The following is a 16,465-nucleotide window of genomic DNA, read 5'->3' as shown; positions in this document are numbered from 1 at the left end:
AAAGCTATAGCAGGACAGAAATAAACCACAACACAACAAAATTAAGCCACAACACTACAGAAAAATACATTGGTTGCACTGTGGCCTTTCTGATGTGTTGTGGCTTCATTGTGTTCAGCTGTGGTTAATTTCCATTGTGTTGTCAACTTTTGCTTGCTTTGCTAAATGTTGTTGTGTACCCCTGGGCCACCGTAGGAAAAGATCTGTGTAAAGATTTTTCAAAAGTTCTCCTCTTGTTCTTCCCAACACGCACACACGCACACACACAAAATACAGCATACTGGTTTGAAACAACACAAAGTTGAGTAAATAAGACTTAAGAATTTTCATTTTTGGGTTAAATATTCCTTTAAGAACATCACAAGAGGGTATGCAAGTTATTACTGTGTCAAGCGTTTATTTGACAGTATAAAACACACACATGTGGAGCAAAAACTCAGCTACGTGTACACTGACTCAACAGGAAGCCCTGAGCTCTTAAAATACTCACCATGTGTACAGTTAAAAGGAGACTTATGTGCTATGAACAAAGTGGGAAAAGCACCCACTTCCTTTAAGGAGAAACAAAGAGGGATGAACACAGCCTGTGCGTTGCCCCGATTCAGCTAACTTTATCACATTCCACACCTCCAGCATGTGTAGAGGAAATTTAGGAAAAAACAGGGGGGAAAAAATCTCAGGAGGAGATCGGAAAAGATCTCCTGTGTGAAGTGGCTGCATTTAAATTTGCATCCTTGTACTATGCACTATAAGTATACAGTATGTACTTAACCATTTTTGTGCATGTATTAAGACAGAAGGCCAATCTTAGAACAGATTATGTCCCAAAATTGTGTCTTGATACTAGGGCTGGGTGATATGGCTGCAAATAAATATCTCGATTCTCTATATTTTTTCAGCTTATTGAAAATGTTCAATATACACTCACTGACCACTTTATTAGGTACACCTGTAAACCTACTTATTCATGAGATTATCTAATCAGCCAATCGTGTGGCGGCAATGTAATGCATAAAATCATGCAGATAAATAATGGAGCTTCAGTTAATATTCACATCAACCATCAGAATGGGTAAAACATTTGATCTATATGATTTCAACTGTGGCATGATTGTTGATGCCATACGGGCTGGTTTGAGTATCTCTGTAACTGCTGATCTCCTGGGATTTTCATGCACAGCAGTCTCTAGAGTTTACTCAGAATGGTGCCAAAAACAAAATAACTACTAATGAGTGGCAGTTCCACAGACAGAAGTGCCTTGTTGATGAGAATGACCTGATTGGTTCGAGCTGACAGAAAGGCTACGGTAATTCAGATAATCCTTCGTTACAATTGTAGTTACCAGAATAGCATCTCAGAATGCACAATATGAGGCGGACGGGCTGCAACAGCAGAAGACTACAGGTACGTCTGGTTCCACATCTGTCAGCCAAGAACAGATAGCTGAGGCTGCAGTAAGCCTACCATCTGCATGTCGCAGCAGAAATCGAGATTCGTCAGACCAGGCGATGTTTTTCCAATCATCTACCATCCAGTTTTGGTGAGTGCCCTCTGAAGCCTCAGTTTTGTGTTCTTGGCTGACAGTAGTGGTACCCAGAGGGGTCTTCTGCTGCTCTAGCCCATCCGTCTCAATGTTCGACATGTTGTTCTGCATAGCACTGTTGTAACATGTGGTTATTTGGGTTACAGTCACCTTCCTGTCAGCTTGGACCAGTCTGGACATTCTATGCTGACCTCTCATCATCAAGTCATTTTCGCACACAGAACTGCCGCTCACTGGATGTTTTATGTTTTTGGCACAATTCTGAGTCAATTCTAGAGACTGTTGTGCATGAAAATCCCAGGAGATCAGCAGTTACAGAAATACTGAAACCAGCCCGTCTGGCACCAACAATCATGGTTCAAACCACTGAGATCATATTTTGTCCCCATTCTGATGGTTGATGTGAATATTAACTGATTAACTGCATTTGCAACATATTAAGTCACCATTTTTGAATTTGAAAAAGATCCCTAATTAATCAGTGTAAAGATACTTCATAATAAACTATATTTTTTAGGTTGGCCTAGCTTATGTGTATGACCAATCTAGCACAAAAAGACCAAAAAGGTGATTTAACTTTGAAAGGCAGGACTTCTTTTTTGAGCATTGTGACTTCTTCTGTTCATTTTTCCATGAGTGGTCACTGGTCAGTCTACTCCATATGCTGTCTATGGTATAAACAGTCACAGAGGTTGACTTGGTTGGGGGTTGGTTAGTCAGGATAGGATGCTCATTTGGTGCTAGTAGTCATGGCTGAGTGCATGACTGTGCTTTAAGCTAATTTAATTATTGGGAATCAATTGATGAGCAGCAAATGGTTTCCACACATCTATCAACCTACTGTCACCAAGAACTCTTGTCAGGACAATCAACAATCCACACTGAACACAGGTCCACTTCTGGACCAGAAGAGATTAAGGTGCTATCGATTCCTCAGGATACGTTCATGAATCCATAATAACTGACTGGGCTTGTTCATTTCACTTAAGCTAACAGTAACAGTCAATAAGTCCAAGTGATGTAGTACATTTTCCCCGCTTACACCTAAAGTAGTAAAACCAAACAGAGAAGGTAAACTTTTGGAGCTAGTGTTGGCACAGGTGAACATTCGATATGTAGGGAGAGCTCGATTCATTTGGCAAGGAACATACTTTGCGCGAGTTCTTAAAGATTCTTGTCAAACTCTATCCCATAAACTCTGACATAAAAGATTGCTCCCCTTGATACAGGGCTGGACTGGTAAGATAAATCGGCCCAGGATTTTACATAGCTGGCCCAAAAGTTGTTGAGCGGGGGTGGAGTGGTTGAGCCAAAAGTTGTTGAGTTTTGGCGTGTTCGCTGTCCCTATCGTGGCACCATTTTGTAGTCCGTTCTGCATAATGCAGCGGCTCATTTTAGATTATCACGGCCCTTTCACAGCCAATCCACCAGCCCGCCCGGTTCTCCCGATGGCCAGTCCGCCCCTGATCTGCCCCAAAGTACAGGAACATGCCCAGTATGCCAGATTACCAGTCCAGTCCTTGATATAAAGTATGTTAAATCAGTTGATGACATCACAGTTCTGCACATGTTTGTTGGCAAAATGACAAGTGGAGAGAGAAGCCCCTGTGCCATTTAAGTCTCCTGTTTGGGAACTTTTTGTTTTGTAGTCAATTACAATAGCAATGGTCAAAAAAGTTTACAAAACAGCCACTGTTTGCAGACATTGCTCGACGCGAGTGCCGTATACTGGTAATAAATTGATGATTGATTAGCTATTTTTGCTGACATGACCCAAGGATATATAGCGCACGGTGTGCACAGAGCCGCAGGTGAGCCCGAAACTGCACGCAGACACACTCCCTTCCATCTTTATACAGGCACTCGGTGCTAGTTCAAACCGACATGAAACAAGAACAAAAGCGCTTAGGGTGTTCATTGCCAATGTTATGTTGCCCTTTCTCCGTTGATGAAGATGTGGGATTTCCACGTATGACTAAAATACTCGAGTCGCGTTACGATATCCATTCTTGTATTAATTTTAAAAGAAAGTTTATTTCTTCTATAGTGATGTACAGATTCTGGACATGGAATATACATTGAGTTGAGTTTGAAATGCACTTTATGTTGATGCATGTAGCATAATAATAATACAGGTATTAGAGAAAGTTTTTTTTAGTAAAGGACCCTAATGAAAATGAACCATTGTTTTACAACAGTAATACTGTAGTTTTCATATAGTAACCTTGATTTTACTATAGTCTTGTAACCATGACAGTAACTGTCAATTTTGTGGTTACTTTGATTTTACTACAAATACAATGTTTAAACTATGGGTACTGTAGTAAAACTATGGTGATAGCAGTGAGGGCAAATCTCTTGGAAGTGCCTGTTACCAAATAGAAATTTTACTTTGGATTTGGCAATAATATTATTTTCCCCCTGAACATAACAAATACCAAACCATGTGAAATTTGAACTGTTACACTCCCAATATAAATGCAACATTTGGATGCACCCAGAAGATTCTTCAAAATGTCTCTTTTTGTGTTTCTCTGATTAAATGAAGTCTTACAGGTTTGGAAAGACATGAGGGTGAGAAAATGATGACAGAATGTACATTTTTGAGAGAACTATCCCTTCAAGACACATCCCTTTTTTTTTTTTGCAAAAATCTGTAATAACAAAAACGGATACACACAGTGGCAGCAGGACAGACAGCAGGTGGCATAAACTAATAATGTCATCATGGTCCAGGAAGTCACAGGATTAATCCCACATCAATGTGTACATTTCACATCATCACCATTGAACCAGACAAAAAAAAAAGAGAAGTGCTTACCATTTGTTAGAAATGTAAAGAGGGTTTCAGACAAGGAGCCACTGAAAGACATGGAAAAAGATAGATATCAGTCAGCACTGAGCTTTTTAGGCTCAAAAGATCATTAGTACAGTGATTAATTATCATCCTGTCATGTGACAGAAACGCCCACTGGGGCCAAAAGGGAGATTCTCATTGTCAACCCTGTTCATCTGCCAAATCACAGCTATATTGTGGGCCTTTGCCTCCAGAAGAGCCCCCTCACTGCATCCCACATCTCCCCCTCTGACAGGATGACTGTGGTACACATGGGCCAGTGAAAACAGCAGTGTGGTGTTAATTAAAGGGGAATGGGCCAGGAAATTGCAACACTGTCAGTCATTTTCACAGGCTTTCTGGATGTGATTACTTTTTCATTATTTTTTTGCCATTTAACTTTAAGCAAACCAATGTAGAGTTCACAGTACAAAGTGGTTTATGACAGCATGAATAAAAAGAAATTGTATATACTGAAGTTTGTTCCCACAAAAGACCTGGGAATATAAGCAATATACTGCTGGTGACAGAAATATAATATTAAAATGCAGGGGCGTAGTAACCATTATAACTTGGGGGGAGGTTGGTGGTGTCCCTCTAACTTTTTTTTTTTTAAAATAATGCCCCAAGCCACACTTATGAGAAATTATAATTACATTTTAAAGGCTAATTTAAGGCTTATTTTGCCTAATCACAGTAATTACTAATACTAAATTAGTCATTCATATTCAACATTATTTTCCCCAAAAATTTGAGGCATCAAATTTACCAGATTTTACACATTGCTCTTTAAAACAGGTTATAGTGTCTAAGGGGCCGTTCAGATTGAACATGCAGATGTCTCGAGGCACGCCTTTAAAAGTTGCTTTTTTAACCTGAAACGGTATTTAAAAAATACAGCACTCTGCATGAGCCACTGACAAAAAAAAAAAGAAAAGAAAAAACAGTCTGCAATGGTCAAAAATGACCATATAGTGCATTTTTACACAGAAAAACAATAGAACACCAGTGCAGATTGATGCAAAATGCATTGTATTAGTGTGAATGGCCCCTTACAACTTGTATGAAAGGAAATAAATAAATGTATAGTGATGATTCATTCTGATTGGTTTCCAGGTTTTAAATGGATTCAATGAAGCACCTCTGGCTCTAGAGAATTGCCTGTTGTCTTTATAATAAATCAGTCCTCACTGAACATCTCAAACACTCCTCAGAGACTATAATGAGAGGCAATCTCCATTTCTTTTTCAATCTGTCCCTCATTCCCATGTGACAAATCTGAAGAACAACCACAATCCTGAGTGTCCCTGACATCAGGCAGCGCCTGGAACGTCCATCACACTAAGAGGACAGAAATACAACAGTAATATCTGCAATAGATCTGAAGGAACCAAGCAAGGTCACAACCAGCCACAGCCGAGAGAATACGTTCAAGAATAAGACATGTTGAGACTTGTCAGGAGAACGTGGAAGACAGACTATTCAAATTTTTCCAACTGCCCAACTGTTTTGGCAAAAGCAATGCTTTTATTTGTTTTTACTTAGTGAGGTAGGAGGCCAAATTAAAGGAACAGTTTACCAAATAAATAAATAATAATTATAATAATAATTTACTTTTGACCCTCAAGTCAATCCAAACCCATATGACAACAGACATCAAGATTTTATTGAAAAATAACTTATATTTTGAATTGTTTCACACAAAACCTATTGCATGCCATGAGGAATTGGAATATGACATATGAGTTGTATAAACTATTTTTATGATTCTTTTTGGTGCTTTTTTGAGGGTTACTATCAATTGCAATTGACTGGGATATTCATAAAATGTTCTCCTTTTGTGTTCTGCATTAGAAAGGAAGTCATACAGTTTTAAAATTACATAAGGGTGAATACATTATGATTGCCTTTTTAATTATGGGTGAACTATTCTCCTTGAAGTCCATGCAATTAAGCTAAGAAAATGTATCCCTCTAATTTTGCAACCATCTGACCATATTCAATACATACATAATCTTAATGTTTATGTATTTTCTCTGATATGGCTTAAAAGAGTGTTTTTGTCAAATCAGAAGAACCGTTGTTTTACCCAAACAGCCTTACGTCTACAATTAGCTTATAAAAATAAAAACAATTTATGATTGGCACATAGCATATAGCATACATTAATATAAGGCTTCTAGCTTTTGTCATTCAGAAAGACCTCAAGAGACAAAAACTCACTCTTTAGACAGGATGCCGTTGGCTCTGATGGACGGGTAATGACTGATCCCTCTTCTTTCCTCCACTGTGATTGGTCCACCAAACTGGTCCATGATGACTCCTGCATGCACTGCTGCTTTACACAGAACTGATGTCTGAAATGGAAAGTGGAGACAACACTCAGATACAATAACAAAGGAATTGAGAGAGAGAAGGAAGAAGAGATAGTTTCCGCACCTTTACAACCTTTAGGTTTTACGCCATATATTTTCAGCAGTGAACAAAACTAACTAGCTAAATTCTTTTACAAAAAACAGTACTATGTTATAATATGGTACAGTGATCGTATCAGATGATACTAAAATGATACTTGGATATATAACATGGTAGGCCTACTGAATTATTCTTATAATCATGTACAGCACTATGGTATTTTCATGGTACCGCTAGATACTTTTAATAATACCGTGGTTCTACCATAATACAGGTCCAAAAAGATGGTATAAGCATAATACATGTAAAAAAAAAAAAAAGAAATCATGTAAAAAAACATTGGTATTACCAAGACATATGTCGTCCCCCCCCCCCCAAAAAAAACATAGCATTACCATGATACATGTGCAAAAACATGACATTACCATATTTTATGTAAGAATGTTTCAAAGCTGTATTACCAAAATATATGTAAAAACGTAAAACAATTACCATGATTTATGTTAAAAAAAATTGTATTACCAAAATGTATGTCCAAAAACATGATATTGCCATGATATGTCAAAAAACATGGTATACTATGCATGTCCAAAAAATGGTATTGCCTAGATACATGTTAAAAAATGACATGGTACTACCATGGTTCCATGTCTAAAAAAATGTTTAATAACATTTTTATTGTTTTTGGCATTTTTATTTGTTAGTGTAAGGATTTAATGTTACTGTAAGACATTGTGCAGACCCAAGAGGCCAGATAAACAAACAATGACTAAACACTAGATTCCACCACTTCATTCCTGCATTATCATTTCTGACCTCTTGGATTTTGTAAGCACAATCTTGGTTGCCATAAAATGCTCATATGAACACGGCTAGCTTTGGAATTTAAATTAAATTTGCTCTGGCATTTTATAATTGCAGAGGCAGGCCTCTATCGACCATAAATCTTGCATTTTTACTTTCAAACATTTTTACGATTCTTTACTTTAAAATTTCTGAGTGAGAAGGGCTTTGTAATTTAATTAAGAGGCAACATCAATTCCAGAAATATTAACAGCCAGAGTGAATGCTTAGCATTCATCAGCTAGCACCGCTAATACTAGTACTATGTCACAGCAAATGCCTTCACACTAACAACCTTTTATATTTAACAGGTTGGGCCAGGTAACATGGCCACGACAATATAAAGGTTCAATTATGACCTTGCATTTCATATAAAATATTAAAACAATTTGTGTGTACGATGAATAACATTAATAGAATAATTCACCCAAAATTTAAACTTCAAACTTTGTGAGTCATGATGCATCACGCCATGTTTGATGCCAAACGCCATTGGATCTTGCGCTCTCGTGAATTGCAGCACAGCAAGTACAAATATGTGGAATGTGAAGATTTGAGAAGATCTACGGCAGAAGGGAAGATGTTTTTGTGAATGACAACATACAAACTAGTTTTTAAGGTGCTTTTTGTCATTCTGTCTGCTTTCGTTGAATGGAAAGGAATATTTTTAAAATGACTATTTTTCCAGAGAAGAAAGTCATGTGGGTTTGGAGCAACATGACTGTGTATTTAGGATGATGACTTGTTGTTTTTGTTATGATGCAAGTGGGATTTAGCCAACTCAAAGAACTGCTACAGACTTCATTCATGTTAAGTAATTTATTTGCAGAATAGTGTACAATTGCTGCAGTGCTTTCAAGTTTCAAACAATTTAAGCTTAGCTTGAGCAACATGATGGACTGTGGCAAAGGAAAGTGTTTACGGTCTCTGGGGTGGTCTGGTGTTTTGCACTGAGCCCATCATTAGCTACTTGTGAATGATTACACTGATGAGGTAACAGAAGACCTATTGTGTCTTATTAGCAGACACAGCTGCTCTACATTCAGACTGAGATGCTTCATTAACCTGGTCTCCGCCAGTCAGGACCACAAATAAACCCTTAATCTATCTGGCCTGCCTGAAGTCTCCCTGTCTCAGTCTCTACCTTTGATTTACAACTAAGCAATAGTCAACTAACTAGATCTCAAGCACAATTTCAGGTATGCAAGGTTTAAAGTAATGTTCTGTGTTCAATATAACTTGAGCTCAATCGGCAGCATTTGTGGCATAATGTTGATTACCACAAAAATAAGTTAAACTTGTCCCACATTTATAGAAACAAACAAAAATTATTGCAGTTAAAGTAATGGTAAGTAAATGGGGCCTGTTCATAAAAAATCAAATATACACTATTCAAAAAAGTATAGCCACAAGATGTCAACATTGTATATGTTAACATAATATTAGTGTGATAAAATAAAGGATTTACTGGGTAAAGATAACAGGGTTTACTGGCATTACGTCATCATGACAACAAAGTAATAATATTGGATTTAACGTTACACAGACAAGGTTAAATTATGTTTTTCTGATTCTGATATTCAGCATTTTTCTGTCAATGTGTTTTCTTGAGTACTTGTTTATTAACTGACTCTTCTATATCACTGTCATTCAGATGTAGCTACTTATGCAAAGGACCTCGTAAGGACGGTTAAGGATATCAAGATTGCAAAAACAAGTAACAAATTTGCAGATTTCACTCACTTGAGTAGATGAGGCAAAAGGGGCCACAGATCCTTCCAACTGTAAATACTTAAAGCTTTACATAAGAATAACTTAATCCATAACCTTCCTGTTGACAACAAATGCATATTATTTCCCATTACCTGACTGCAGAAGGTAATAATGGGTTATTGTAATGCTTTTATATTGGACGGCCATTCGGAGAAAAGAGAGTCTCAATTTTATTCCAGCTACGCTCCAAAAAAAAACAAAACAGAAAACAACAAATGGATAATCTCTCTACAACTTTTGAGATCTACATTATAAAATGTAATAAGAACCAATAACAAGATTAGTGACAATATCCCTCACTGTATGGGAATTCCGTTCCATTTGTTTGCATGGAGAAGACCAGTACAAACTGTAAAAACAGGTTTCATTCACTGAGTGCACCGAGGTATTGACAAACCTAGAGCTTAGATTAAGAAGGCAAAATAATGAATAAATGTGTATGTGTTTGTATGTGTCCAAATGGCTTTGGTGGGCAGATCCACACCCTCATTGCAGTGGCATTATCGGTCTTTAATCCCAGAGTCCTTTGCTCCACCTGATCTTAAGAAAAGCCAATGTGAAGCAATCAACCGTTCTGCCCCTCTCTAAAGTCCTCCACGCTCGCATATCAAAGAAAACAGCAGCGGGGTGGAAATGGGCCCCCTTGTTTTCCATTGTCATTTAAGATCTTGTTGTGTTAGTTGAGCCTGAAGCTGTTGTCTTGAATCTGTTGTCTTTGTTGTGCACACACACAGACACACAAAATCTGTGATCGATGTTAGAAGAGTTCTCCACAATCACTTGAGTGTGTATGGAAATGTATCACTGGTAAAATACAATACTGACAGATAGTCACGCTCTGATACATCTTTTCCCACATTTAGGACCTGCATTATGAATTGAACGCAGATCAACAGCACGCAGCACTGTAATTGATGACAATTGAGGCCTGCGCTTTCACAGGCAATGCAATAAGATGAAAAAGACAGCAAGGTTGGAAACAACATGTTATTGATTCTCTTTAAACCAATAGATCTAGCAATTTCTTTACAGATTTTTTTTGTGTATTTCTCTGTATATTGTTAATTTGTAGTTATAAACTATTGCTAAACTACTATTGTTTTCTATATATTGTTAATTTGTAGTTATAAACTATTGCTAAACTACTATTGTTTTCTATATATTGTTAATTTGTAGTTATAAACTATTGCTAAACTACTATTGTTTTCTATATATTGTTAATTTGTAGTTATAAACTATTGCTAAACTACTATTGTTTTCTATATATTGTTAATTTGTAGTTGTAAACTATTGCTAAACTACTATTGTTTTCTATATATTGTTAATTTGTAGTTATAAACTATTGCTAAACTACTATTGTTTTCTATATATTGTTAATTTGTAGTTATAAACTATTGCTAAACTACTATTGTTTTCTATATATTGTTAATTTGTAGTTATAAACTATTGCTAAACTACTATTGTTTTCTATATATTGTTAATTTGTAGTTATAAACTATTGCTAAACTACTATTGTTTTCTATATATTGTTAATTTGTAGTTATAAACTATTGCTAAACTACTATTGTTTTCTATATATTGTTAATTTGTAGTTATAAACTATTGCTAAACTACTATTGTTTTCTATATATTGTTAATTTGTAGTTATAAACTATTGCTAAACTACTATTGTTTTCTATATATTGTTAATTTGTAGTTGTAAACTATTGCTAAACTACTATTGTTTTCTATATATTGTTAATTTGTAGTTATAAACTATTGCTAAACTACTATTGTTTTCTATATATTGTTAATTTGTAGTTGTAAACTATTGCTAAACTACTATTGTTTTCTATATATTGTTAATTTGTAGTTGTAAACTATTGCTAAACTACTATTATTTTCTATATATTGTTAATTTGTAGTTGTAAACTATTGCTAAACTACTATTGTTTTCTATATATTGTTAATTTGTAGTTGTAAACTATTGCTAAACTACTATTGTTTTCTATATATTGTTAATTTGTAGTTATAAACTATTGCTAAACTACTATTGTTTTCTATATATTGTTAATTTGTAGTTATAAACTATTGCTAAACTACTATTGTTTTCTATATATTGTTAATTTGTAGTTATAAACTATTGCTAAACTACTATTGTTTTCTATATATTGTTAATTTGTAGTTATAAACTATTGCTAAACTACTATTGTTTTCTATATATTGTTAATTTGTAGTTATAAACTATTGCTAAACTACTATTGTTTTCTATATATTGTTAATTTGTAGTTATAAACTATTGCTAAACTACTATTGTTTTCTATATATTGTTAATTTGTAGTTATAAACTATTGCTAAACTACTATTGTTTTCTATATATTGTTAATTTGTAGTTATAAACTATTGCTAAACTACTATTGTTTTCTATATATTGTTAATTTGTAGTTGTAAACTATTGCTAAACTACTATTGTTTTCTATATATTGTTAATTTGTAGTTGTAAACTATTGCTAAACTACTATTGTTTTCTATATATTGTTAATTTGTAGTTGTAAACTATTGCTAAACTACTATTGTTTTCTATATATTGTTAATTTGTAGTTATAAACTATTGCTAAACTACTATTGTTTTCTATATATTGTTAATTTGTAGTTGTAAACTATTGCTAAACTACTATTGTTTTCTATATATTGTTAATTTGTAGTTGTAAACTATTGCTAAACTACTATTGTTTTCTATATATTGTTAATTTGTAGTTGTAAACTATTGCTAAACTACTATTGTTTTCTATATATTGTTAATTTGTAGTTGTAAACTATTGCTAAACTACTATTGTTTTCTATATATTGTTAATTTGTAGTTGTAAACTATTGCTAAACTACTATTGTTTTCTATATATTGTTAATTTGTAGTTGTAAACTATTGCTAAACTACTATTGTTTTCTATATATTGTTAATTTGTAGTTGTAAACTATTGCTAAACTACTATTGTTTTCTATATATTGTTAATTTGTAGTTATAAACTATTGCTAAACTACTATTGTTTTCTATATATTGTTAATTTGTAGTTGTAAACTATTGCTAAACTACTATTGTTTTCTATATATTGTTAATTTGTAGTTATAAACTATTGCTAAACTACTATTGTTTTCTATATATTGTTAATTTGTAGTTGTAAACTATTGCTAAACTACTATTGTTTTCTATATATTGTTAATTTGTAGTTATAAACTATTGCTAAACTACTATTGTTTTCTATATATTGTTAATTTGTAGTTGTAAACTATTGCTAAACTACTATTGTTTTCTATATATTGTTAATTTGTAGTTATAAACTATTGCTAAACTACTATTGTTTTCTATATATTGTTAATTTGTAGTTGTAAACTATTGCTAAACTACTATTGTTTTCTATATATTGTTAATTTGTAGTTATAAACTATTGCTAAACTACTATTGTTTTCTATATATTGTTAATTTGTAGTTGTAAACTATTGCTAAACTACTATTGTTTTCTATATATTGTTAATTTGTAGTTGTAAACTATTGCTAAACTACTATTGTTTTCTATATATTGTTAATTTGTAGTTGTAAACTATTGCTAAACTACTATTGTTTTCTATATATTGTTAATTTGTAGTTATAAACTATTGCTAAACTACTATTGTTTTCTATATATTGTTAATTTGTAGTTGTAAACTATTGCTAAACTACTATTGTTTTCTATATATTGTTAATTTGTAGTTGTAAACTATTGCTAAACTACTATTGTTTTCTATATATTGTTAATTTGTAGTTGTAAACTATTGCTAAACTACTATTGTTTTCTATATATTGTTAATTTGTAGTTATAAACTATTGCTAAACTACTATTGTTTTCTATATATTGTTAATTTGTAGTTGTAAACTATTGCTAAACTACTATTGTTTTCTATATATTGTTAATTTGTAGTTATAAACTATTGCTAAACTACTATTGTTTTCTATATATTGTTAATTTGTAGTTGTAAACTATTGCTAAACTACTATTGTTTTCTATATATTGTTAATTTGTAGTTATAAACTATTGCTAAACTACTATTATTTTCTATATATTGTTAATTTGTAGTTGTAAACTATTGCTAAACTACTATTGTTTTCTATATATTGTTAATTTGTAGTTATAAACTATTGCTAAACTACTATTGTTTTCTATATATTGTTAATTTGTAGTTATAAACTATTGCTAAACTACTATTGTTTTCTATATATTGTTAATTTGTAGTTGTAAACTATTGCTAAACTACTATTGTTTTCTATATATTGTTAATTTGTAGTTATAAACTATTGCTAAACTACTATTGTTTTCTATATATTGTTAATTTGTAGTTGTAAACTATTGCTAAACTACTATTGTTTTCTATATATTGTTAATTTGTAGTTATAAACTATTGCTAAACTACTATTGTTTTCTATATATTGTTAATTTGTAGTTGTAAACTATTGCTAAACTACTATTGTTTTCTATATATTGTTAATTTGTAGTTATAAACTATTGCTAAACTACTATTGTTTTCTATATATTGTTAATTTGTAGTTGTAAACTATTGCTAAACTACTATTGTTTTCTATATATTGTTAATTTGTAGTTATAAACTATTGCTAAACTACTATTGTTTTCTATATATTGTTAATTTGTAGTTGTAAACTATTGCTAAACTACTATTGTTTTCTATATATTGTTAATTTGTAGTTATAAACTATTGCTAAACTACTATTGTTTTCTATATATTGTTAATTTGTAGTTGTAAACTATTGCTAAACTACTATTGTTTTCTATATATTGTTAATTTGTAGTTATAAACTATTGCTAAACTACTATTGTTTTCTATATATTGTTAATTTGTAGTTGTAAACTATTGCTAAACTACTATTGTTTTCTATATATTGTTAATTTGTAGTTATAAACTATTGCTAAACTACTATTGTTTTCTATATATTGTTAATTTGTAGTTGTAAACTATTGCTAAACTACTATTGTTTTCTATATATTGTTAATTTGTAGTTATAAACTATTGCTAAACTACTATTGTTTTCTATATATTGTTAATTTGTAGTTATAAACTATTGCTAAACTACTATTGTTTTCTATATATTGTTAATTTGTAGTTATAAACTATTGCTAAACTACTATTGTTTTCTATATATTGTTAATTTGTAGTTATAAACTATTGCTAAACTACTATTGTTTTCTATATATTGTTAATTTGTAGTTATAAACTATTGCTAAACTACTATTGTTTTCTATATATTGTTAATTTGTAGTTATAAACTATTGCTAAACTACTATTGTTTTCTATATATTGTTAATTTGTAGTTGTAAACTATTGCTAAACTACTATTGTTTTCTATATATTGTTAATTTGTAGTTATAAACTATTGCTAAACTACTATTGTTTTCTATATATTGTTAATTTGTAGTTATAAACTATTGCTAAACTACTATTGTTTTCTATATATTGTTAATTTGTAGTTGTAAACTATTGCTAAACTACTATTGTTTTCTATATATTGTTAATTTGTAGTTATAAACTATTGCTAAACTACTATTGTTTTCTATATATTGTTAATTTGTAGTTATAAACTATTGCTAAACTACTATTGTTTTCTATATATTGTTAATTTGTAGTTATAAACTATTGCTAAACTACTATTGTTTTCTATATATTGTTAATTTGTAGTTATAAACTATTGCTAAACTACTATTGTTTTCTATATATTGTTAATTTGTAGTTGTAAACTATTGCTAAACTACTATTGTTTTCTATATATTGTTAATTTGTAGTTATAAACTATTGCTAAACTACTATTGTTTTCTATATATTGTTAATTTGTAGTTGTAAACTATTGCTAAACTACTATTGTTTTCTATATATTGTTAATTTGTAGTTATAAACTATTGCTAAACTACTATTGTTTTCTATATATTGTTAATTTGTAGTTATAAACTATTGCTAAACTACTATTGTTTTCTATATATTGTTAATTTGTAGTTGTAAACTATTGCTAAACTACTATTGTTTTCTATATATTGTTAATTTGTAGTTATAAACTATTGCTAAACTACTATTGTTTTCTATATATTGTTAATTTGTAGTTGTAAACTATTGCTAAACTACTATTGTTTTCTATATATTGTTAATTTGTAGTTATAAACTATTGCTAAACTACTATTGTTTTCTATATATTGTTAATTTGTAGTTATAAACTATTGCTAAACTACTATTGTTTTCTATATATTGTTAATTTGTAGTTATAAACTATTGCTAAACTACTATTGTTTTCTATATATTGTTAATTTGTAGTTATAAACTATTGCTAAACTACTATTGTTTTCTATATATTGTTAATTTGTAGTTGTAAACTATTGCTAAACTACTATTGTTTTCTATATATTGTTAATTTGTAGTTATAAACTATTGCTAAACTACTATTGTTTTCTATATATTGTTAATTTGTAGTTGTAAACTATTGCTAAACTACTATTGTTTTCTATATATTGTTAATTTGTAGTTATAAACTATTGCTAAACTACTATTGTTTTCTATATATTGTTAATTTGTAGTTGTAAACTATTGCTAAACTACTATTGTTTTCTATATATTGTTAATTTGTAGTTATAAACTATTGCTAAACTACTATTGTTTTCTATATATTGTTAATTTGTAGTTATAAACTATTGCTAAACTACTATTGTTTTCTATATATTGTTAATTTGTAGTTATAAACTATTGCTAAACTACTATTGTTTTCTATATATTGTTAATTTGTAGTTGTAAACTATTGCTAAACTACTATTGTTTTCTATATATTGTTAATTTGTAGTTGTAAACTATTGCTAAACTACTATTGTTTTCTATATATTGTTAATTTGTAGTTATAAACTATTGCTAAACTACTATTGTTTTCTATATATTGTTAATTTGTAGTTGTAAACTATTGCTAAACTACTATTGTTTTCTATATATTGTTAATTTGTAGTTATAAACTATTGCTAAACTACTATTGTTTTCTATATATTGTTAATTTGTAGTT

General features: G+C 31.2%; 1 protein-coding gene across 1 annotated transcript in view; it reads right to left on the bottom strand.

Annotated features, from left to right (window-relative positions):
* The window catches only part of dcbld1 (discoidin, CUB and LCCL domain containing 1), a 46,721-nt gene that overhangs the window by 18,230 nt on the left and 12,026 nt on the right, over positions 1-16,465 (bottom strand). The window contains exons 6-7 of the mRNA XM_052098139.1: positions 6,604-6,737; positions 4,366-4,406 (exon numbers count right to left, since the gene is read on the bottom strand). Coding sequence (XP_051954099.1) covers positions 4,366-4,406; positions 6,604-6,737 — 175 coding nt within the window. The remainder of the gene's footprint in view (positions 1-4,365; positions 4,407-6,603; positions 6,738-16,465) is intronic.

The sequence above is a fragment of the Xyrauchen texanus genome, chromosome 30 (assembly GCF_025860055.1).
Source record: "Xyrauchen texanus isolate HMW12.3.18 chromosome 30, RBS_HiC_50CHRs, whole genome shotgun sequence".
NCBI lineage: Eukaryota > Metazoa > Chordata > Actinopteri > Cypriniformes > Catostomidae > Xyrauchen > Xyrauchen texanus.
This window is presented reverse-complemented; position numbering and strand designations above follow the sequence as displayed.